This window comes from Podarcis muralis, chromosome 7 (assembly GCF_964188315.1).
Source record: "Podarcis muralis chromosome 7, rPodMur119.hap1.1, whole genome shotgun sequence".
Classification (NCBI taxonomy): Eukaryota; Metazoa; Chordata; class Lepidosauria; order Squamata; family Lacertidae; genus Podarcis; species Podarcis muralis.
Window position 1 is genome coordinate 3,049,404 of NC_135661.1, and position 23,729 is coordinate 3,073,132.

At 46.7% G+C, this 23,729-nt stretch overlaps 1 protein-coding gene across 1 annotated transcript; it reads left to right on the top strand.

The window, feature by feature from the left end:
* Window positions 1-2,594: 2,594 nt before the first annotated feature.
* On the top strand, window positions 2,595-22,286 carry LOC144328332 (uncharacterized). The gene is made up of 9 exons (XM_077931009.1): window positions 2,595-2,836; window positions 6,449-6,655; window positions 9,706-9,847; window positions 16,041-16,393; window positions 19,378-19,497; window positions 20,187-20,260; window positions 20,353-20,488; window positions 21,222-21,317; window positions 22,133-22,286. Exons 2-9 carry the CDS (start codon window positions 6,598-6,600, stop codon window positions 22,150-22,152), a joined length of 999 nt encoding a protein of 332 aa, XP_077787135.1. The 5' UTR covers window positions 2,595-2,836; window positions 6,449-6,597; the 3' UTR covers window positions 22,153-22,286.
* Window positions 22,287-23,729: the final 1,443 nt, after the last annotated feature.

Genomic DNA, 23,729 nt, shown 5'->3' on the forward strand with positions numbered 1-23,729 from the left:
GCCACCCTGGGAACCTCAGTCTGGACCCTTAAGTTGAAGCGAATCACCAGTCTCTACATAATGGGAACACCACATTAACCCCACAAGAGAGGTTGGTCTTTGTTCTCGGCTGGGAGCAGAGGTAGCAATTGGGAGAGTGAGGAGCTGCAGGCACAGCAGGTGAGAGATGCTCTCAGGTTGTCCTTGTTGCAATCCAAAGGGCTGGGACGTGCCTCCTCATCCAGCTCCCCAATGCCACCTGCATGACACATACCTCCCAAAGAAGAGAATTACAGAGTCTTGTGTGCCTTCCATTTTGAGAGAAGCTTCTCAAAGGAATATTTGCTCCCTTACGGGTGATGGCTTACCTCTCCCTTCTGTTTTAGCTGATTCTGGAAAAACAAAACACCCTGGGTACAAAAAATTGGATTGTTGATATTCTCCTGTGTTTTGGCAGGTGAGTTCATTGGAGTGTTAAATAAATTTATCTCAACAACACAAATGAGGGATGTGGTTATTTAGCAAATGCAGGGGAAGGCTAAGTGGACAAGAGTTTTCCTATTTGTTCTTTGACTGTTTGTGCATTAAATTGTGTAGAGTTGTGATGGAAGTTTATAAAATGAGACATGGCCTGGAGAACGTGGATAGAGGAAAGTTTTTCTCCCTCTCTCATAATGCTAGAACTCACAGAGCTGAACGGTGGAAGATTCAGGACACATCAAAGAAAGGAAGTCCTTCTTTATGAAGTGCACACTATGGAACTCCCTGCCACAAGAGGCCACCAATTTGCAACTTCCACTCAGGATTTTCGCAAGGCTAAGCCCGCTTCAGAGAGCATACTCTGCACCCACCTCAAATGCTTTGGCCTGGTTGGGAGGTTTCCTTGAATGGCGATTCTCCATCTTGCCCTGTGTTATGATTCCATGCTTCCCCCCACTCTTCCGGTGGTGCTAACGTCCCCCTGGCCTCAAATGCCCCCTGACTGCTCACCACAACCCCGTACGTCTCCGCCGTCACCTCAGCCACGCAGCCACTCGGCAGGCACTCGCCTGGGGCGCAGCTCCGGGGACCTGGAAATGTTGGGACGGTTAATGGGGAGCCTCCAAGCCCTGGGGCAGTCTATCTGGTCGGCCCGGTTTCGGGGAGGGGAAAAGAAAGCCTTACTTTGGGGGTCACAGTTCCTAAACTGCATGTTGTCCAATGCCACGCCTGCCACTGAGGTCACCTTTGGAGGGGGAGGCAGTGCTCTTGACATCCTCCGGATAAGGAGCCGTCCAGGGAGGATGAGGAGTCCAAGACCCACCTGGAAAGGGCCACCAACTCTTCCGGTGTAGGCCAGCTTGCGTGTTACGTTTCTGGTGATTTCTTCTTTTCCTTGTGTTTGTTCAGTTTGGAGTGGTTCTGCTTCTATTCATGATTTTGACGTTTTTTCTTTGTTTCGGCTTATTTTTCTTCGTTTCGTGTTTTTGGGTGAACATGCTGTCATGGTTTTTCATTGTTTTTGTTTGGGTACTGCTTCATTTCGTGGGGGGTGGGGAAATGTTCTATTGTGTTATTGTCAATATTGTGTCAATTTCATGTCAGTGATAATTTTGAAAAGCAAGCAGACCACCCCAAACCAAGGAAACACCAGAAATGCAGAAATTCACTAGAAATCCCCACTGTATAGTAAAATGCTATGTATTGCTTGTGTGTTATGTTTCTAGTGAATTTATTTTCAGTATTTAACTTGTTTTTTGGGTGGTTCTTTTCAAATAATTTATGTGTTTCTGGTGGTTTCCTTGGTTTGAGGTGGTTTCCTTCCTTTTTAAAATTATGAATAACTTATAAATAACTTATAAATGACACGATTATCAGCAGAAACACAAAAATTGGAACCCCCTCCCAGAAATGACAAAACACCAGAGAAGACACAAAAACAATGAAAAACCACCACCATAATGCTGAATTCACCACAAAACATGAAAGAAACAAATAATTCAAACCAAAGAAATCATGAAAACCAATTGAGGAGAAGCAGAATCACCCTAATCTGAAGACGCAACACAGGGAGAAGCAAAATCTCTAGAAACGCAACATGAATGCAACACTAGGCATATCAGTTTAGCCTGGTTTGGGGGTTGCTAGTGAATTTCTTTTTCAGTACAGTATTTTGCTTGGTGTTCACAGGACCACAAGGTGACTGTTAGGTGTCGCACTCCAGTGGCACCTTTAAAGATATTTATGTATAGCCACTGGATCGAGGCCTCTACTGCATCTGCAAGCAGACTTTGCAATCAATTTTTGCTGACTGGAAACAGAAGAATTACAGCTGACACAGCTTCCCCGGGATAATTTCCCTCCCACGAAAGGGTGCTGGCGGCGCTTTCTGCCCTCTTCCAACATGGAGGCCGTTCCGCTGCCCTCTCCTAAAATGGCGCCGGCGGCGCTTGCTGCCCTCTTCTATGATGTCCCGTCCCTCACAGCCTGGCTTGAAGGAGGGACCGCCCAGGCGCTGGGCTTCCTTCCATCTTCTTCATGTCCCCGGGGGCTCTCTTCAAAAACCTCTTTCCCCTTGCCCTTGCCCCTTGCACGAGCGTGGCCGGCTGCATTGGCCCTTCAAGGTGGGACTGGCTCCAGGGAACCTTGGCTTCCTTTTTTGGGGGGGTGGGGGGGTTGCAATCGTCTCTGGGATCCGAGGTGCCACCTTCTCTCCGTCCTGCCCCTGCAACTCCGTGCATCAGGCATCAGACTCGGGGCAGCAAGTCTTTCCGTTTCGCATCTCCCCGGAAGGTAGTACTTTGGTTGCGATAAGGTCGTATTTCCAGAGCAAATATTCAAAGTACAAATTCTTTAACCTGAGAAGATTGGCTAGAATGTAGGTGACACATCCCCCCCCCCCCATATGATTTTATGGTTTTTACATAGTAATTTGGGGGAGGTATTTACTATTGATATTTGTGAAGTAATGTGCTGTATGCAAGGTCTCTTCCTGGTACAATGTATAATTTCTTAAGATCACTCTCTTACACTCCCTTTCTTGGTCCCAAAATAATCTGCCAGGTGGTCATGGCCAGTGATACTGCTAATGACCTACTGTGCTAAATTTTACCAAGACTAAAGAAAAATGCATTTTAAGAACAGGGGGGGCTAATTTGGAAGCTCTCTGGCAAATGGAAAGCTTTCCTTTTCCAGACTTTAGAACTTACACACACACACACACACACACACACACACACACATTTAAAAATGGTATTTGATGGTTAAAAAGATAATCATACGGAGCTTTAAAAGCAGGGTGTTTTTTTCTTTAAAAAATGAACAGCCCATATTAAGTATGGGGAATGGCTAAGGCCAGCAACTGAACCAAACTTCAATTTTCCGGTAATTTTAACAGTCATTCAAATTGCAGAACTAGGATTCTGCAACAACAGCTCGTGCCACAGCTTTGGAATCCATTATCCGTTCTCAGAATATAGGAAGCTGCCATATCAGAATTATTAGTCAACCCAAATAAAAATTGCCAACACTGACTTGCTCTTCAGGCAAAAAAGATTCCCATAGAGATGCTGGGGATTGAATCTGGGATCTTTAGCTTGCAAACACAGTGAGCTACAACACTTCTGCCTCTTTTTATATCCTCACTGTGGTAGGTATCTGAATCCTCCCCCCCCCCCCCTTAAAATAAACAACTTATTAATATTGAACAAAACTATTAAACTTGTTTGCCCAGTACTCTGGATACAAATATTGTAAGCAGAACTGACAATAAGCTGCTTGAAGTAGATTAAAAAAAGAGAGAACAAGAGCAGGAGGCAGCTTTCTTTCTTTTTATATGTTCCCCCTTCCCCATTTTGTATACATAAAGATGTCCATACTCCCCCAATTCCTGTTCTTGTTTCAGACCTTACTTGTACTTATCCTAAGGTTACCAGACGTCCCTGTTTTCCAGGGACAGTCCCCGGATTTACAAATCAGTCCCCTGACAAAATCCATCTATTTAATAGGAAGTTGAAAAGTGTCCCCGGATTCATTGAAAAAATCTGGTAACCTTAACTTATCCCCCTTTCCCAACTGTCTCACTGGCGCAGCTTACTTCACAATTTTATTTCAGAAAGAAGCAGAAGCAGAGTGACAGGTCAGACTTTATTGTCCCCAGACCGTATAGGAGGTCTCAGGACCCCAGGTCTTAGGCAATTAAAGCAAATGATGCACAAATGGTTTAGTCTCAGTTCCCTGTTAGAATTGATCAGGAACCCTAAATGCCCTCCCTCCAACTGGCCTTTAGAATATTTGAGAAAACACAAAACTCTTTTCTCTATGCGTGCAAATATCCATGTCAATTTATAATAAAATATCTGTTTTTCTGTAACTAGTTTCAATACCCAGGATGAGTTATAACTCTTCCTTCTTGAGTCTTGTACAGAATGCGATCTTTCCAAAATGGGTTCATGAGAAATTGTGGGGAAATTTTACGATTTTGAACAGCATTTGCATATCCTCTTGTATTTGATCCACTGCAAGTAGATAGCTCCCTTTCATGATGCTGCTTTTAACTGTTCTGTGGAGGCAGATTTTCATATTTCCTAAAACTAGAATTAGGGAAAGAGCCCCTAAAATAAATAAGAAGAAAATGAGAATAGAAATGACTGGACAAGTAAGTAAGTAGTAGTAGCAGCAGCAGTAATCATCATCATCATCATCATCATCATATACCCCACCCATCTGGCTGGGTATCCCCAGCCACTGTGGGGCGGCTTACAGCACATAAAAAATTGTAAAACATTAGACAATATTTTTTTTTTTTTTTATACAGGGTTGCCTTCAGGTTTTGGTTAACCAAGGTGGTTCCCTCCAAATGTTGTTGGACTATCCCATGATAACTGAGGCTGACAGTCCAACATCATCTGGAGTGAACCACACTGGCTACCCCCGTCCTATGCTGTATTTTGCTATGGTTATTGGGCATGTGGGGGAAAGGGTGTTTCTTATACCTTGAAATACTCTCACAATAGGTTTATACAGCTCTGGGATCTTCCTCTCAATCATTGGTCTGAGGTTCTCTTTCAACTTGTTGTAGTTCTTTTTCAGTTCTTGTTGATATTCCCTTTGGTCAGCAGTAATCAGGTATTTATTTTTCTCCACTGCTTCACCACATCTGTTCCCCAAAAATGAAGAAAACAATTTTTTTGATTAATATAACCGCACAGTATTGGACCATGTGCATCTTGTAATTAAGTTTGGCTGGGACTGAACTTGAAGTTCAGTCAAGACTTTTTAGTCTTGTTACTTGGATCAATTTAGTGTTCAATGGGACAATAATTTCACCAGAGGCTGCACTACATGCTACAGTGGGGATGGTGTAATTTGTTTATATCTTTGCTGTGAAGCCAGCTAACGCCTAAGAATGTGCCAACATAGATTTAGTGTAATTGCAATTTTAACAGATTTTACTTTGCCACTTTACTCACCTCATTTACTCACCTTAACTTGTTGTGATGTCGATAAAGTTTTAGATCCTCTGGAATTTCAGCCAGGAGCACTTGAGCTACTTCTAGTGGTCCCTTATAGAAGAACATAAAATTGTATTACATAAAGCATATTTCTTGAGGAAAGGATGATCAGGTATCAACCAGATCAGGCATCAACCAGAATTACTATCGTGTGAAACCCAATAAATGGCAAAACAGTAATCTAGTCAGATATCAGGAAGACACAACTTTCAGGGCAACTCAGTTGCAACAGGAGGGAGTAGGAGAGGAATTCAGTGGGACAGTACAGTGGTACCTCGGGTTACATACGCTTCAGGTTAAATACGCTTCAGGTTACAGACTCCGCTAACCCAGAAATAGTACCTCAGGTTAAGAATTTTGCTTTAGGATGAGAACAGAAATCAGCGGGAGGCCCCATTAGCTAAAGTGGTGCTTCAGGTTAAGAAGTTTCAGGTTCTTAAACGGACCTCCGGAACAAATTAAGTGCGTAACCAGAGGTACCACTGTACAGTGGTGCCCCACAAGACGAATGCCTCGCAAGACGAAAAACTCGCTAGACGAAAGGGTTTTCCGTATTTTGAGTCGTTCCGCAAGACGAATTTCCCTATGGGCTTGCTTCGCAAAACGAAACGTCTTGCGAGTTTGTTTCCTTTTTCTTAAAGCCACTAATAGCCGTGCTTCGCAAGACGAAAAAACCGCAAGACGAAGAGACTCGTGGAACGGATTAATTTCGTCTTGCGAGGCACCACTGTACTCTAAAACAGGAATTGGTAAGAAAATGGTAGCAGCCTTTAGACACCCAGCTTTCTCTGACCCTTGAGAGGGAAATCTGGGAATCAAAGTATTACAGGATGATTGGGCTGCAGTTTTCATGTTTGGGCCTAAGAAGTCACTGGGATTAGTGACAAGGAAATGTCAGACTGATTTCCATTAATAGGTGCATGAGTGTGCATGTGCACATGCCATTTTAATGTTTTGCTTTTGCTGCTAACATGCAGAGAGAAGAAAAGAAGAAGAATCAACAGTATTCTGACAATATATCTGATTTACTGTGTCCCCCACAGAACCTTGAAGCACCATCTGCAGCATTTTGGGATCTGGGAGCACCTGTCTGGTAGCAACAGCCAGTTCAAGCGTTTTCTCTTGCATGTATTCAATAGCTACTTCAATTGGCATCAAAACAAACTGTAATTACAGAGGGACAGGTAGGTTGCAACCAGTGGCGTAGCGTGGGGGGTGCAGGGGGGGCCAGCCGCACCGGGTGCAACATCTGGGGTTAGGGCAAATCCATGGGTTAGGGGGCGCAAATCCACAGGTTAGGGGGCGCAAATTACTTGCCTTGCCCCGGGTGCTGACAACCCACGCTACGCCACTGGTTGCAACTCTTTAACATAGAAACTTCAGTTGGCACAAGGATGATAAGCTGTTTTTATGTGGTCATCTTCTGAGGGTTGTTTTTTAGCCAAAAGTAGATAGCATGGTCTTGCCACTCTCTGCCACTTGATAAAAGACTGGCAAAAAAGTGAGAGGAAGTTAAATGAGCCACTCCCATCAGATAGCATAAATGAAACAGGAGGGGAAGAAGGGTAGGGAAAGCAGAAATGACAATGTTAAGAGTGCCCCGTCCCGCATGCTGTAGCTCAGTTTTTTGAGATTTAATATTCATTTGGTCTCAACGTGGATGATCCCATTGACTCTTGTATGATTACTGCACATTTTGTTTTAGTTCTATTACTTTGGAAGCAGACATTCCTTTTGAATGACATTGGTTCTAGTTTTGATGGGGAAAGCATGCATTGTAGTCAATATGGTCCCCCTCTTATACTGCTCACTCAGTTTTCCTCGTGGGCGTCCATCCTGAGTTTAAAGTACATAAAGTACATACATAAATCGTCAGAGGTTGAAATTTTTCTCAAAATTGGTCACTCTGTCTTTTATCTCATAGTTATCCAAATAGAGTTCCACAAAGGTAATTTGTATGTAGGCCTGGAAAGACGGGGAAGTGGAAAAATCTTTTATATGTAAGCTTATGTCAATAAAAATTATTTAAGCATGAAGCTGAACCTGCAACTGAGAAACACATTATGCTGCTCACACAACAAACTTGATCTGTTTAGATGGAAGAATGAAGGTGCCCTTCTACAAACAGTCCCTATAAGCAAAGAAGCTTGAAGTGCTGGCTTGCCGCTTGATTTTCCCTATGGCACCCTAGTCATTTGTGCCCCAAACTGAGAGCAAGCAAGGCAACTGTTTCCAGTGGGAGCTTGTCTTTCCAAAGCCAAACCGAACTGCAACTGCCAGGGCTAAATGCTCTAAAGCTGATTTGCACAAGCTCTGCTTATTGGAGGAGTTTGGAGGACTACCTATCTGAGGACAGCAGCCTACACTGCAACCCTGGTTTCTTCTCCCCCCATTATAAAAATCTTGTGTGGTTAAGTGAAGATAAGGAGTTTGAGGCAAACAACAGAAGATAAATGGTTTTGCCAGGAATGACTGGACAATAACCTCTGTCAGCTGGGGCAGTTTATAGAAGGAACCAGGACTTCTTTATTATATACAAGCAGAGAAGAACGAGTGTAGCCAGGACGTGTGCACTGCACTGGGCATCCAAGAGGCTAGCTACTCCGCTGCCTCTGACAAGTGTGATATACATGTAAACCATGAGCTATATGTGGGAACTAAGACATGTACCCAGTCCATACATGCAACAGATGCAACAGACACTGGCACACATGTCTGTGACCTATTGTCTCATTTTCTTGTCATTTGAACTATGCTGCATATGCCTTTCACATATGTATAAGTGTGTTGCAATTGTGTTTATAGTATGCTTTTGTCACACACATTACAAACATGATAGTGTGATGGATTATATTTCACCCATGCTCCTTTGAAATCTTGCATCTATGCATAAGAAATTCAAATAATTTTGCCTTTGGTTGATAAAATCTTTTGCAAGTTTTTCAGGGGGAAATTGTTGCAGTGAAACATTGTTGAGCTTTGTGGAAAATGTCTATTTCCCTAAGAACTTGCCAACACGAACCAAAATTGACCTACTGAATATCCCAGGAGCTTTGGCTGACAACTGATGTGGTAAAATGTGAAAAGCAAGTGATGTTTTTGAAAACATAAAATAAAACAAACATATGTAGCAGTATTAAGGCCAAGTAGTGGAATTCCAACTTGATCAAGGAGGTGGAGAGGAGCCTGTGAACCTGCAGCCTTCTCCTGGCTTTTTAAGCACTATGCAGTCATGGTACCTACACTGTACCTTCATCAGCCACCTCTGAGGATTTCAGTGTCACTATTTTGTTCAAAAAATCTTTGGTGGATCAGAAGAAGAACTTTATTGGATCAATTTCACCACTCCTTTTGCAGAAATATTTGCTATTCAGGAAGACAGATTCATGCACCTTGTTCACCAACACAACCAGCTCCACCAAACTACTCAATATCCATCACGAAGATTCTCCATCAAGCAGTTTCCAAGTGCCCCTGCCTGCCTTTGCGATGGCACTGAGGACTGCAGCGATGTGAGCGCCTGCAGTCGGGGGGGGGGCATTTGAGGCTGGGGTGAAGTTGGTGGCATTCGGGAAGGGCAGCTTCCCTCTCTCACTCCCGCTCCCCTTCGTTGTGGGCAGTGGGCAGGCCCAATCTGCAGCAGCAGGCAGTCTTCCTTCCCTCTGTTTCTCACAGAGCGAGGGCAGGAGGACTGGAAGGGGAAGAAAGGGTGGAAGAGCTGCCACTGCCATGTTGGGTGAGGACCGGACAGAGGCACCACCGGAGGAGAGGCAGGCGCACCTGAAGGGGGTGGAGGGCGGAAGTGACGCCAGCACTGCCATGTTGGACGAGGATAGGGGGCAGTTTCTGTAAGTTCCTTGTGGCTCAAACAGTTTTCTCTGCAGATTTAAGACAGCTATTAGGTTTTAAGGCATCTTAGTTTCTATACTCCTGTGCATGGAAAGCACTAAGATGCAACACACGGACTAAGCTGCATCCTCATGTCTGTGGATGCAGATTCCAAATCACAGCCTGCTAGATTTGTAACCTCATTTTTTAACTTCAGCAGCTCTATTTCCTTCCTGTTCCATGGTATTTTTCTTCCTCATCTTCAACTGCATTTGTATTTGTTGATGCCTCTCCTTCCTTTTCCTTACTCTTAACTAAAAGGGCATTTCAATTTCTCCCCCTCAAAAAGAAAACATAACTTTTCTGTTTCACTGTTGCCTCCTCACTTCAAATACTTTTTACACAGGGTTTCTCTTTGTCGGCAACCATGACAAAACAGGGACGCACAAGAAGTTGTCACACTTCTTCACCAACTCAGTCCTGCAGTGCTGTAGTTGCTGCCACCACCTCTCCACTTATTCCTGCAGCCACAGATGGGAGGGAACCAGGTATGCAGGAAAACAATTACTTTTTAAAAGGTCCCCAAATCAATGCCTCGGCACTTCTCAATGCAAGTTGCACCTTTGGAGTGTAAAGGCGCCATGTATTTTCTCTGAACTTCTCCCAGTCGCCAAAAGAGTGCGCTGGTCACTTACAACACCAACCCTAAACTCCCAGGAGCCCAAATGCCAACCATCTAGGCATGTGGGGGATCCTCAAACCCAGAGGTGGGCAACCACACACACTCCATGGTCCAATTGGGAATAAAAGGTAGGGAGAAAGAATACAAAACAAAAACAAAAAACCTGGGCACTATAAACACAATCGGCCCTAAACTCAACACTCACTGTTCCAGTTTACTCACATAAAATCAGAAAAGCTGGTCAGCTCCGTCATGGCTCCGTGGCTTGTTGGGAGGGGAATGGAGCTGCAAGAAGTAGCTGAGCATTTTAAAGGCTCTTTTCCCACTCATGGGAGGGGAGAGCCTTGGTTCTTTCTCCTCGCCTTCCTCAGTTGTTGTTGTTTAGTTGTTTAGTCGTGTCCGACTCTTCATGACCCCCTGGACCAGAGCACGCCAGGCACTTCTGTCTTCCACTGCCTCCCGCAGCCTCGGTCAAACTCATGCTGGTAGCTTCACAAACACTATCCAACCATCTCGTCCTCTGTCGTCCCCTTCTCCTTGCGCCCTCCATCTTTCCCAACATCAGGGTCTTTTCCAGGGAGTCTTCTCTTCTCATGAGGTGGCCAAAGTATTGGAGCCTCAGCTTCACGATCTGTCCTTCCAGTTAAGTACCCACTTTGCTTATGAATAGGCTTGGCAGGAGATGGTGGGCAGCTCAGCCCCCTCCTTCACCATCTTTGCCAAAACAGAAGAATTGAGGAGGGGTCTTTCAGGAGAGCTTGAGAACAAGAGGGGTATGCCTGGCTGGGGGGTGGGCGGGAGACGCAGAGTTCCCCCTCCACGCTTGCCACGCAGGGACTCTTGTTAAACGGACCTTTGGAAAGCCCTCAAGGGCTGTTTCTGTACAGCTGCTTTGCTGTACAGCCTCTGGGCGCGGAGGCTCCACTCTGCTCTCCTAACTTATACCGATGGACAGAACTCTTCTCTGCCGGTTTTCTGGAACTCTCTTTGCTGCCATGGAGCCTGAGGGCTTCGAGCTTTCTGGACGGGGCGAGGGCGACAATGGGTGCTAGTGCCGCCTGGAGCTCGTTGGAGACGAATTGAGAAGTCGCAGTGGAAGGCTCGCCTTGAACGTCTGTGCAAGTGTATCTATTTTTCTCTTTTTCACATTAAAAATCCATTGTGGAAAAAACAAGGGGACTAGAACTGCAGGTCTGTGTGCAACTGTATTTGTATTTTGTTACTACTTTTTTTTTATATGCCTGTTGTCTTTGTCCATGGAGTTTTCTTGGCAAGGATACTGGAGTGGCTTGCCGGTTCCTCCTCCAGGTGGATCACGTTTGGTCAAAACTCTCCACTATGACCTGTTCATCTTGTGTGCCCTGCTCGGTGTAGTTCATAGCTTCTCTGAGTTCTTCAAGCCCCTTCGCCACGGCAAGGCAGTGATCCATGAAGGCTCCAGTACTTTGGCCACCTCATGAGAAGAGAAGACTCCCTGGAGAAGACACTGATGCTGGGAAAGATGGAGGGCACAAGGAGAAGGGGACGACAGAGGCCGAGATGGTGGGATAGTGTTCTTGAAGCTACCAACATGAGTTTGACCAAACTGCAGGAGGCAGTGGAAGACAGGAGTGCCTGGCGTGCTCTGGTCCAGGGGGTCACGAAGAGTCAGACATGACTAAACGACTAAACAACAACAACTACTTTCTTGGGGGGCCTCGGGAAGCGCAGCGCCTCCTTCGCCCCCCACAGCTGAGGGAAAAGCAAGGCGAATAGAGGCGCCTCAAACTCTTATCAATCCACACACCCGACACCCTCCCGCCGCCCACCTCCCGGGTCTCGCCCAGGCAGCTGGCGGAGGAGGAGAGCCGGTTGGGACGGAGGGAGGGAGACCGGGGCCTGGGCAGCGACGGCACGCGTCGAGTCTGGCGGTCGTGCTGAAGAGACCCACCACGCAGCCCAGCCTCGAGCGAGGGAGCGCCCAGGCCTTCTCTCGCCCCACCCCCTCCGGCCGCCGTTTGCCTCCATGGCTGCTGCTTCCCTATCTCCCCTCACAAACCCGGTTTCCGCTTCAGCACTGCCCACCAAGGGGGGATTGAAAGGAAGAAGGGCCGCCTTTCTCGGCGCTCCCTCGTGGATATGGCGGGGTTGGGAGGGGGAGAAGCAGCCGGGTCTCCCGACAGCCAGAACATGGAAAGGCCTCCCCAAAATTTTTAGTTTGGAATGTATAATTGGCTTTATTGTTTGTATTATGATGTGGCAAGAATTGATTTGATTTGTTATCATTAGAATGTTACTAATGGAGAATTAATTTAAAAAATATTCAATCCATTAAGAAGTTCTTAGTTCATCTTCAGTGAAGGTTTGCTGGATCATAAATCAGCAAATAGTATGTAAATAGAAAAAGAGATGAGCAAGAGGTCTCCTTTCCACTGACATCATCATTCCATCATGTTGTCATAGTGCTGTGACCTCATGTCTCCAGGGGCTCGGGGGCCCTTAGCAACGCTGGTACACAGCGACCTCCACAGAGAGTGAGTGTGTTTTCTTTTTCTCCCCAAAGGCAGTGTGGTATATTTAGTTTTAATTTGGCATTTGTGTTCCCTTTTAATAAGAATAAGAATAAGAATTAGAATTTTTTATTTGTATCCTGCCCTCCCCGGCTGAGGCCGGGCTCACAGCGGCTAACATAAAAAACCCCCAGGAAGGACCTTTTAGGCAGAATTTTGTTCCAAAGCCAGAACCATTCAGCTCTTTCAGGGGCTGGCCAGGGTAAAATGTAGAAATTGGAGACAGAGGCCTGTTCAGAGCTATTTGTGGTGGTGTCATTACAATCCATGGAATTCCTTACTAATTAAACGTCTCCCTGATTTCACAAGAGGAATAACCATGCTCTATATAGCTCATGTCTGGGAAAAGGTGGCATTTTCCCAAGGTCTTACTATGAGGGTGCAGTAAATGAGAATTGGTCCCTAACAGCTTGCTTGGTTCCCTCCCCTGTACGTTTTAGGCTCACGCACCCTTTTTCTCTGGGATGCGGTGCAGGCCGTGATTTGGGCTGACTTCCCAGAGAGCCTCTGTTGTAAATAAAAATTGCCCTTTTCCCTTATGGGGTATCCAAGAGCCCATATAGAGTCCTTACATAGGTTCCCTATTGGTAGGAGAAGATAACAGAGGCCAACCAGAGAATATTGAGAAGCAAGGCAGCTAGTAAGCCTGATCTTTACTGATCTGTTGCAACAGGGTGCTCCCCTCACAAGCAGGAGAGGAGGAGGAACCCAGAACAATGGTGTGCAAGGCCTTATATGGACTCTTGAAATTGCCACCCTGTAGACCAAGACCACCCCCTGGAACATCATACATACATCACAGAAGGGGTGTAACCTAAGACCACCCCTCAGATACATCACACCTACATCACAGAAAAGGCGGTCTAAACAGAATGTTTTTGTCCTTGTTTATCTCCTGTCTGGCAGGTTACTTGATTGGATTGCCTGGGGAGCCTGACCAGTCTTTTGTAATGATAAATACTTAGTTCCTGGGCCAGGTCACAGGCTCATACCCTATTCAAACACAGACATGCCCTTAAGACAGGGTTTGTGAAGGAAAAGACAGTGGGAAGGCTTTTCCAGTTTGACCTTGCAGAGAAAACATTTGCTCAGTTTAGGAATCAAAATGGCTTCAGGTCGGTCTTCCTGTGCTGATCTATGTACGTGCGCCTATCACACCATCACATGAGCGGTGTGAGTTGTTCAACCGCATTCTAAATGACACACAGCATTACCAAACCAATAAACAGAATATCCAGTCAATCCTCAGTACCTATAAAAGAACTTCAGGGATAGGACCAGAAGCATTAGCCTCATCCTTAGGATCAGAAGCTGAGGCTCCCACAGATGAGAGTTGTTGTTTTCAACACAACAAAAGGGATGGCGTTTCACTCCTGCATCTGCTGGAGAACCGCCCCCCCCCCTTTCCCAACTAACTGAAAGTACAACCTGGGAATATACACAGAAGCCCAAATGATTATTTGGAGGCGGAACAGGTACTGCTCGCAGCTGATGGGGTGCGGCTCTTCCCATGCGTCGGCTTCTTGAGAGCGGATCGGTGTCCTGAAGCGACTGTCTGTTGTCCATGCCTTCCCCTTTCTCCGGGGGGGGGGGGGGGGAGAGAAGCCAGGGAGTGAAGGAGGTGAGGACAGGTGACCCCCCCCCCCAGGCCCAAAGTCACCCCAGGCCTCAAAACCAAATTTCCCCTTTCTCTCGTCTACAACAGCTTTTCTCTGCTCTTCTCTGCTTTCTCACAAGATGCTGCTGCATAAGCAAAAGGTTATTTTTTATCAGTACAAGAAGGCTTCAAAAAGCTAATGAATAGGCTCTGTCAATGCCAGGAATAAACAGGCCTGGGAACTGAGTCTTATCTCATCCAGTTGCAACACATATTGGACCCGCTGAACGCAAGGCTTCTTCAACCCCCTTGGCTTCTCATCCCCCTTTCCTGGGAAGGGCACCAAGAGTCCCAAGAGTCCCAGGACAGGAGCTTTCTGTTCATGCTCAGGGAAACTCATGAGGCAGGACTCCTGAGGAGGGGGAGAAGGGGGAGGGAACTGGAGGGGAAGATATGCTCTGTGCAAATGGCTGTGAACTTGTGCTTGTTTGTGAAGTTATCACACTAGCTCCTTCTACCAACCCCGGATGGCAGAAATAAAGCTTTTTCTCTGAAATTATCCCTTGAGTGCCTGTTTGACTCCCCTTTCCCTCTCCCGGGTGCAATGCTCTTCCCATCCGAGGGCAAAGGCTGAAAAGGCCACAGGAGTTGTGGCGTCCTCAGGCACAGAGGTTTTCCAGGTAGCTAGTCCCAGGGTCCACTTCTGCAGGCAGCGCGCCTCCACCCGCACACAAGAGAAGCCGCCTGCAGGAGTCGACTCCTGCAAAGTGGCACAGCAATGGGAGATCCTTCCAGCAAAGGTTTCAGGGCAGACCTTCAGCCAGACCTAGTCTGTCCTGGGATCCACCCATAAGGAGAAAACGAAAACAAAACTGTTCACACAAAAGGCAGGCCTTACATCCAGGCTTTTACTGACCGTACATTAAAAGACCTTTTCACAAGAGATATTGAAGTTAATAAAACACAACACCCAGAATTAGGAAGAGATAACCAGGCTGGAATAGTAGATCATGTCAGATCATTTTCCTCCACAAATTTTACAATATTCTTCCGCGGTATCCACTTCCTCCCCCCTTGGATCTACATGACCTTGCTATTTCAAGGTCTGTCAAATATTTGGTCATCCTTCTCACTCTGAGTAAAAAGACTTCCTCATTTCAATGTTTACAAATAAAAATACAATACCAAGTACTTTGAATCATTCCCAGATTCTGTCAATATCCAGGATAATATTTCCCAATTGCTAAATTTCCAGCAATCAAAACTGGAATATCATATTCCAGTCAATGACATTTTCTTATCCAGAGATTCTATTTATTTTTAAAAAATAATTTTTTATTGATTTTTCCATGGATTCTACTTCTAACACTATATCTTTAACAAGTTTTCATATTTCGACCCTCCTCCCCTGGACTTCCCTCGTACTCATATTTTGTTTTATTTCCCTATTGTTCACCTTGCGTATTTGATGTTTCCCCAAAATTTCCTCAATACATATAGTTCTTATTTTTTGTTGTAGACAGTTGTGATTGTCCACTCAAACCCTGCCAATGAGTCCATTTCTTTATGTTGCCTCTTCATATACGTTGTAAATGGTTCCCATTCTCTTTTAAAGTCTTTGTTGTCCTTTTCATGTAATTTTCCTGTTAGTTTTGCCGGTTCTGCATATTCCATAAGTTTCCCTTGCCATTGTTCTTTCGTTGGTATTTCTTCTGTCTTCCAAGTTTGTGCTAATAAAATTCTTGCCGCTGTTGTTGCATACATAAATAATTTCCAATTTTCTTTTTTTACATCTTGGTCTAAAATTCCTAGAAGGAATGCTTCTGGTTTCTTAACAAAAGTCTTTTTAAACATTTTTTTCAATTCATTATATATCATTTCCCAATAATTCCTAATCTTTTTGCATCTTGCAGGATGGCTTTTTTTCTAAAAAGAAAAAAGAAAAACAAGATCTACCCCTCATACGAGGATGAGGCCCCTGCCCTACTGCCGCCATTGGCGAAGCCTTCAACATCAGCCACAGAGGGCAGGAGGAAAAATCAAGTTGCACCCAAAAACAAGATCTACCCCTCATATGAGGACGAGGCCCCTGTCCTACTGCCAGCATTGGCAAAGCCTACACCATCAGCGGCAGAGGCCAGGGCGGCAGAGGCCAGACCCCTAGTCTTGCCAGGGCTGGTGAAGCCCCAGACCAGCAAGCAAGACCCAAGCCAGCAGCGGCCCTCAAAAAAGAAGAGCCTTGAGGACTCTGGGCCAGCGTTCCCAGGTGAGTAGGCAGAACCAGATCCCTTTTGGGTTCCCCTTGGCCTTAGACTTGGTGTTTACCTCTACGGATGTTGGTGATCTGACACTAACTAAAAGCGAAACCAAAGAAGTGCCATGGTCGGATCACTTCCTGGTGCAACTGGACTTCTCCGCGACCCTTCCCCTCTGCAGGGAGGTGGGACCGATTCGGATGGTCCTCCCCCGCCACTTAATGGATCCAACTGGTTTCCAGAGAGTGGTAGGGGATGCTTTATCCCAAGTTGATGGCCTTTCAGCTGATTCCCTGGTGGCACGCTGGAATGCGGAGTTAACCAGGGCTATTGACTGTCTGGCTCCGAAGCGCCCTCTCCGATTGCATGGAGCCCGGACAGCCCCGTGGTTTTCCACGGATCTGAGGGCAATGAAACAATCGTTGAGACGGCTAGAGCGCTGGTGGCGGAAAACTCACTCTGAATCAGACCGGACACGGGCTAGAGCTCAACGTCGAGCCTACCAAGTGGCAATGGCAACGGCGAAGAGGGCCTTCTTCGCCGCCTCCATTGCATCTGCAGAAAACAGCAGCAGGAGACTTTTTCAGGTGGTTCGCAATCTATCGGAACCACCTGCACCACCGGGGCCTGGTAGGGATCCCAAGATCTCCTGCAATGCTTTTGCAAAGTTTTATGCAGATAAAGTCACTCAGATTCAGAAGGAGGTAGACTCCACCGTGGGAGCAGGGCTGGGGCAGGAGAGTGCTAGAGTTCTGTCTGGTCCTGTTACATGGGATCAATTCCAATCTGTTACCTCCGAGGATGTGGACAGGCTGCTTGGACAAGTGAAACCGACCACCTGTCTCCTTGATCCTTGCCCATCCTGGCTGATAAAAGCGAGCCAGGAAGGGCTGGCCAATGGGCTCTGCGGGGTGGTGAATGCTTCTCTCTGTGAGGGAGCCTTCCCAGACCCGCAGAAAAAGGCGGTCATTAAACCACTTCTTAAAAAAACATCTTTAGACCCAGCCAGTTTGGCCAACTATCGCCCTGTCTCAAATTTACCATTCTTGGGCAAGGTGATTGAGCGGGTGGTTGCCGAACAACTCCAAGCACGCCTGGAGGATGCAGACCATTTGGATCCCTTCGAATGGGATTCAGGCCTCACCATGGGACTACAACTGCCTTGGTCGCGCTGGTTGATGATCTCCGGCGGGCTAGGGACAAAGGTGAGAGCTGTTTCCTAGTTCTGCTGGATCTGTCAGCGGCCTTTGACACCATCGACCATAACATCCTTCTGGACCGTCTAGAGGGGCTGGGAGCTGGGGCCACTGTTATACGGTGGTTCCGCTCCTTTCTCCTGGGCCGTGTTCAGAAAGTGGTGTTGGGGAATGATTGTTCAGATCCCTGGGCTCTCACTTGTGGGGTGCCTCAGGGTTCCATCCTCTCCCCCGTGCTTTTTAATATCTATATGAAGCCGCTGGGAGAGATCATCAGGGGGTTTGGGCTGGGTGTTCATCAGTATGCAGATGACACCCAGCTCTACCTCTCCTTTAAATCAGAACCAGTGAAGGCGGTGAAGGTCCTGTGTGAGTGCCTGGAGGCGGTTGGAGGATGGATGGTGGCTAACAGATTGAGGTTGAATCCTGACAAGACAGAAGTACTTTTTTTGTGGGACAGGGGGCGGGCAGATGTGGGGGATTCCCTGGTCCTGAATGGGGTAACTGTGCCCCTGAAGGACCAGGTGCGCAGCCTGGGAGTCATTTTGGACTCACAGCTGTCCATGGAGGTGCAGGTTAATTCTGTATCCAGGGCAGCTGTCTACCAACTCCACCTCGTACGCAGGCTGAGACCCTCCCTGCCCACGGACTGTCTCACTAGAGTGGTGCATGCTCTAGTTATCTCCTGCTTGGACTACTGCAACGCGCTCTACGTGAGGCTACCTTTAAAGGTGACCTGGAAACTGCAATTAATCCAGAATGCAGCAGGTAGACTGGTGACTGGGAGCGGCCGCCGGGACCACATAACACTGGTTCTGAGAGATCTGCATTGGCTCCCAGTACGTTTCCGGGCACAATTCAAAGTGTTAAAGCCCTAAACGGCCTCAGACCAGTATACCTGAAGGAGTCTCTCCACCCCCATCGTTCAGCCTGGACACTGAGATCCAGCGCCGAGGGCCTTCTGGTGGTTATTGGTGTTATTGGTGGCTGCGGCAAGGGGTGGTGTTGACTGGCTGTCGCTGCGGAAATTGGGAAGGCGATTGGCGGTTTCTGCCGGCGAGGGACAGACAATAGGTGGGTTTTGCGACGTGTGTGAGTGGCAGCATAGGTCCAGCGGGTGAGCAATTTTTGGAATCCCCTCCCCCAAATAGCTGAACAACTGTGGGTAATCCTCCCCCCCAAAAAAGCTCAGCAACTCTGGGCAATCCTTCCCCCCATTTTCTTAATTTGGAGTCCCCCAAAATAGGGGGTGTCTTATACACGAAAAAATACGGTATATCCTGCCTTTCTCCTGTCATACGCCTCCAGGAGGTGTGCAACCATTTCCCCCGTGGTCACCATCCAGGCACTGAGCAGACCTCCTGAGCTCCGTCAAGGTCCTTGCACCACCTGCCTTCAGACTATGCCCTAGGGCAGGGTCTCTGGCTTCATCCACCGAAGGGTTGTAGACTCGGGTGTATACTGGCTCCACACTTAGGACCAAATGGGGCATTACAGTGGTACCTTGGTTCTCAAACTTAATCCATTCTGAAACCAAAGCGTTCCAAACCAAGGCACGCTTTCCCATAGAAAGTAATGCAAAATGGATTAATCCGTTCCAGACCTTTTTAAAAGAAACCCTAAAACAGCAATTTAACATGAATTTAACTATCTAACAAGAACATTTATGGGTTAGGGTTAATTTTTGGATTGGGTTAGTGTTAGGGAAGGATTAGAATTAGGGTTAGGGTCAGTGTGGCTTTATGTTTCCTTGTGATTTTGATTTAAACTCAATTTTATAAAATCCTTTCTCCTTTCAGAACCAGACTTTGAAGAAGAGCTTTATGAAGGCAGCAACTCTAACAACCAAGGCGCTTGTGCAATCGAATGTGGGATATGTCACCTTCCCCCACAAAGAGGAGCTCACCTTCTGCATCATAGTGAGTATAAAAGAAAAAAAGAGGGGGATCTCCTGGGGTTTCTTTTCAGAGCGTTTTTTTCTTAAAAATAGCTGTTGTAGGTCTAGCTCTGGGTTGCATGTTCTGAGCATCTGGCCCCAAACCATTTCTGGGTGGTCACGTTCTGCTCCAGCTCAAGTTTCCAAACCCTCTTGAAAGGCAGCCCTACACTGTGGCAACCTCAGCAGGATGTCACCAGCACCTAAGTAAAAGCGGCTAGGCTCTCCCAGGAGGAGAGGGCTGTCGATGGCTCCCAGCCATGATTGCTATGTTCAACCTCCACAGAGGAAGGAAGCAATGTTTCTGAATATAGTTGCTGGAAGCCACAGGCGGGGAGAGGGCTCTTGGGCTCATGGTCTGCTCCCTGGTTTCTCACAGACGTCTGGTTGGCCACAGTGAGAGTGCTGAGGATGCTGGACTTGATGGGCCCTTGGCCTGGTCCAGAAGGCTGTTCTTATGCTGTTCTTATGCGGTAGAGCTCTGCCCAGGAGAAAAAGGGATCTTATTCCCAGATCCAGAAAGCCCACTCTTCTCCCCTAGGAGGACCCACTTGCCAATTGCAAAGAAGTTGTCAAGTGGGCTGGATAGAGAGCACACCTCAGGGCTTGGTGTGGTGGTGGCAGGGATGGCGCCTCCAGTTCCCTGACATGCTGTGTGCTTCCCCACCACAGGAGGTTATCAAAGAGGAACCGCTGGCATCGCTCACCATCGTACATCAAGCGATGGAAACCATCATTCTTATGACGTAAGTACGGCCAGACACAGTACATATTTCTTCACCAGGTTTAGGGACTGCTGGGTGCTGATCCTTTCCTCTCCCCTTCTTTCTCTTTTCAGTGCCTTGAGACCACGCATGGACCCCCTGCTCCGGTCTCAGCCACTACAGAAAACCATCAGGAAGGTCTTCCAATTGCCATCATTGCAGGTTACGAAGGTCAAAGCCGGGAGCTCCGTGCCAGCAACACAGAGCCAGGTGACTGGACCTTCTGCTTCTGGAGGAAAATGGGGTTGCCGGGTTAAAGGATTTGAGGGCAAAGAGTCTGAGCCGTGTAAGCTGCAAAGAATGCTGCCCGAGACACTTGACCCATCACAATGATGTAACAGCCAGAGACTTGGGGTGTATATTTTTGATTTTAATCATGTTTCTATATTTATTGCATTTCACCTTTGGCTAGAATGCACCCACGAATGATTCCTGCATGCCTGCATTTTGTGACTCTCATGCCTCCCTCCTATGCAGCATTTAATTTTATTTGTTTGCTAGTTTGTTTATATGCTGCCCATCTGACTGGGTTACTCCAGCCACTCTGGGCGGCTTCCAACAAATTAAAACACAGCCAGACATCAAATATTTAAAACTTCCCTATGCAGGGCTGCCTTCAGATGTCTTCAGACGGAAGTATAATGATGTATCTCTCTGACATCTGACAGGAGGGTGTTCCACAGGGTGGGCCCCACCACCAAGAAGGCCCTCTGCCTTGGAACACCCCAAGGAAGTTGAGCCCAGTGTGGAGTCCTGTATCTTTATATCGCATGACCTGTAACCTTACATACATAAAGAAACGTTTGCTGTTTATGACTCTTTGTGTGCCTTGCTTGAACCCCTGCATAAGCTTTGTTACGAATTTGGACTAGAAGGCTCCAGAGCATGTGGGATTTCCATGGGGGTCTTCAGCTTCTAAGTGCTTTTGCTTCTCTCCTTCCAGGACTGTTATCAAGAGACCATCTACATCTGGCTCAACATGCTCACCAGCTTGCTGTCGGAGGCCCCCTCTCTGGAGACGCTGCAGGAGATATTAGTGGTAAGGGAGCCCCCAAGGTGTCAGAGCAGGGGGAAGCAGCAGCTCCCATGCCGGAGGACAGACCCTCTTGAAATGATTGCACGGGGGGCATCTGTGGCCAACTCGCTGGTTGTGGGTGCTGATGGTCAAGTGGGCCTCTGTTCTGCTAGCAATGCTTGTGCAAGGCACACAAGATATGTCCTCTGCTGATGGCGTATGGGGAAGGGCCGTGGCTCGGGGCAGAGCATCTGTCTTGCATGCCCAAGGTCCCCGGTTCAGTCCCCAGCATCTCCAGGTGGGGCTGGGAAAAGGCTCTCTGCCTGAAAGGCCAAAGGGCCAACTGCCAGTCCTCAGTACCTGTGGATCAATGGCTGGGCTTGGTCTAAGGATGCTTCCTGCATTCCATTGCTATGGCTGTGGTGAGGTGTATGTTGCATTGTTGTAATTATCACACACACAAACACACAAATGACAGATTGCAGGGCGGTTCACAACATAAAAATACAAAATCAGAACAGAAAATGCACAATAAAACAAAAGCAACCCAAGAGCCAATTAATATCTAATTCTACTAATGCTTTTTTTTTTAATGGCTTCTTTTTTCTGTGTCTTTAGTTGTTCTTGTTTTGTTTGTAAGCTGCCTCGAGTCCCTGTCTGGGAAAAAGGTGGGGTATTAGTATTATTATTAATAATAATAATAAACAAATTGCAGCAAACTTTCTCCTTTACAAAACAACCCCTTTTTGCAATTTGTCCCCTCTATGAAGCTTTGTGAATTTGCAAACCTGGATTAAGGGTTGTCCTTCCATGTGATGACGATGATTTCTCTCTCGCAGCACACAAATGGCTGGATTGACTCCACAAAAATCAGTGAGAGGCAAAGAGCAGTCAAGACCACCAACGCACTCATGAAATATGTCTCCGAGCATTTGGACTTTGATGTGAGTGACCAAGGCTTAACGCTGCAATTTCAAATCGTATTGCGTTGGAAAGTTCAGGTGTGAACTAGATGAAAGCTGTATGGCATGGCCATCCCAGGGGAAGGTGCCAGCCAGTGCTATTTTTCTAGAAAAAGAGGTGCCAGGACTCACCATGAAGTCACCTCCCCACCTGAGAGGTGCCAGTGTTAGCTATTTGCAGTATAGTAGCACTGCAGAGAGCTTGCTGGGGAGACCATGCATTAAAATGGGACTCAAAAATAACTTAAACAAGGTTTTAATAACAAAAACAAAAACTCCTTATACACTAAATACACCAACAACAAACCAGACCCAACCACCAACCCATCCCCCAGGGTAATGGGAGAGCTAGGTGCTGCTCCTTATATACTACACCCAAATGCTGACACACCTTAATCAAAACAACTCAGCACCTGCTATGTTTCACAGCTGTAAAGCTGGGTCTCGTTATTTTGCTCTGGCCCCTTAAAGACATACACAACTGGTGGAACAATGATGAACCTTTACATTTAAAGAAACCATTCAACATTTCCCCTGCGGTTCATCATTGTGGAACAAAAACATAAAGCATATTTTGTACATGTCTTTCATGTGTAACCTTTGGAAGTGCTTTAGTAAAAATGTCTGCAATTTGATTGTCACCTGGAACATATTCAAATACAATCATTTCGTCAGCAATTAGTTTCTTTACAAACTGTAAACGTAACCTTAAGACTCTAGTGCGCTGCGTATTGGTCTCTGAAAACAGGATAGCGAGTCCGCTCTGGGAATCAAGGTAAACTCTTACTGGTAGTGTTACTTGCATCTGTAGGTCTGCAAATACTTGCAGATACCATTCCACATCACGAGTGGCCTGAATGCATCCACGTAATTCACTCTCTGTTGTGGAGAGACAAATAATGGTTTGTGTCTGGGACTTCCATTCAAATGGACAACCTTTATAACAAAACACCATACCAGACACACCCCTGCAATTATTTTGATCCACCTAGAATCATAGAATCATAGAGTTGGAATAGACCACAAGGGCCATCGAGTCCAACCCCCGGCCAAGCAGGAAACACCATCAGAGCACTCCTGACATATGGTTGTCAAGCCTCTGCTTAAAGACCTCCAAAGAAGGAGACTCCACCACACTCCTTGGCAGCAAATTCCACTGTCGAACAGCTCTTACTGTCAGGAAGTTCTTCCTAATGTTTAGGTGGAATCTTCTTTCTTGTAGTTTGGATCCATTGCTCCGTGTCCGCTTCTCTGGAGCAGCAGAAAACAACCTTTTTCCCTCCTCTATGTGACATCCTTTTATATATTTGAACATGGCTATCATATCACCCCTTAACCTCCTCTTCTCCAGGCTAAACATGCCCAGCTCCCTTCGCCGATCCTCATAAGGCATCGTTTCCAGGCCTTTGACCATTTTGGTTGCCCTCCTCTGGACACGTTCCAGTTTGTCAGTGTCCTTCTTGAACTGTGGTGC

Excerpts from the sequence above, each read along its gene's own strand:
- LOC144328332 (XM_077931009.1), top strand. The coding sequence starts at position 6,598 with ATGTATTCAATAGCTACTTCAATTGGCATCAAAACAAACTGTAATTAC. Across the intron at positions 16,394-19,377 it reads CTCTGGGCCAGCGTTCCCAG|AACCAGACTTTGAAGAAGAG; the intron begins GTGAGTAGGCAG and ends TTCTCCTTTCAG. Across the intron at positions 20,489-21,221 it reads TGCCAGCAACACAGAGCCAG|GACTGTTATCAAGAGACCAT; the intron begins GTGACTGGACCT and ends CTCTCCTTCCAG.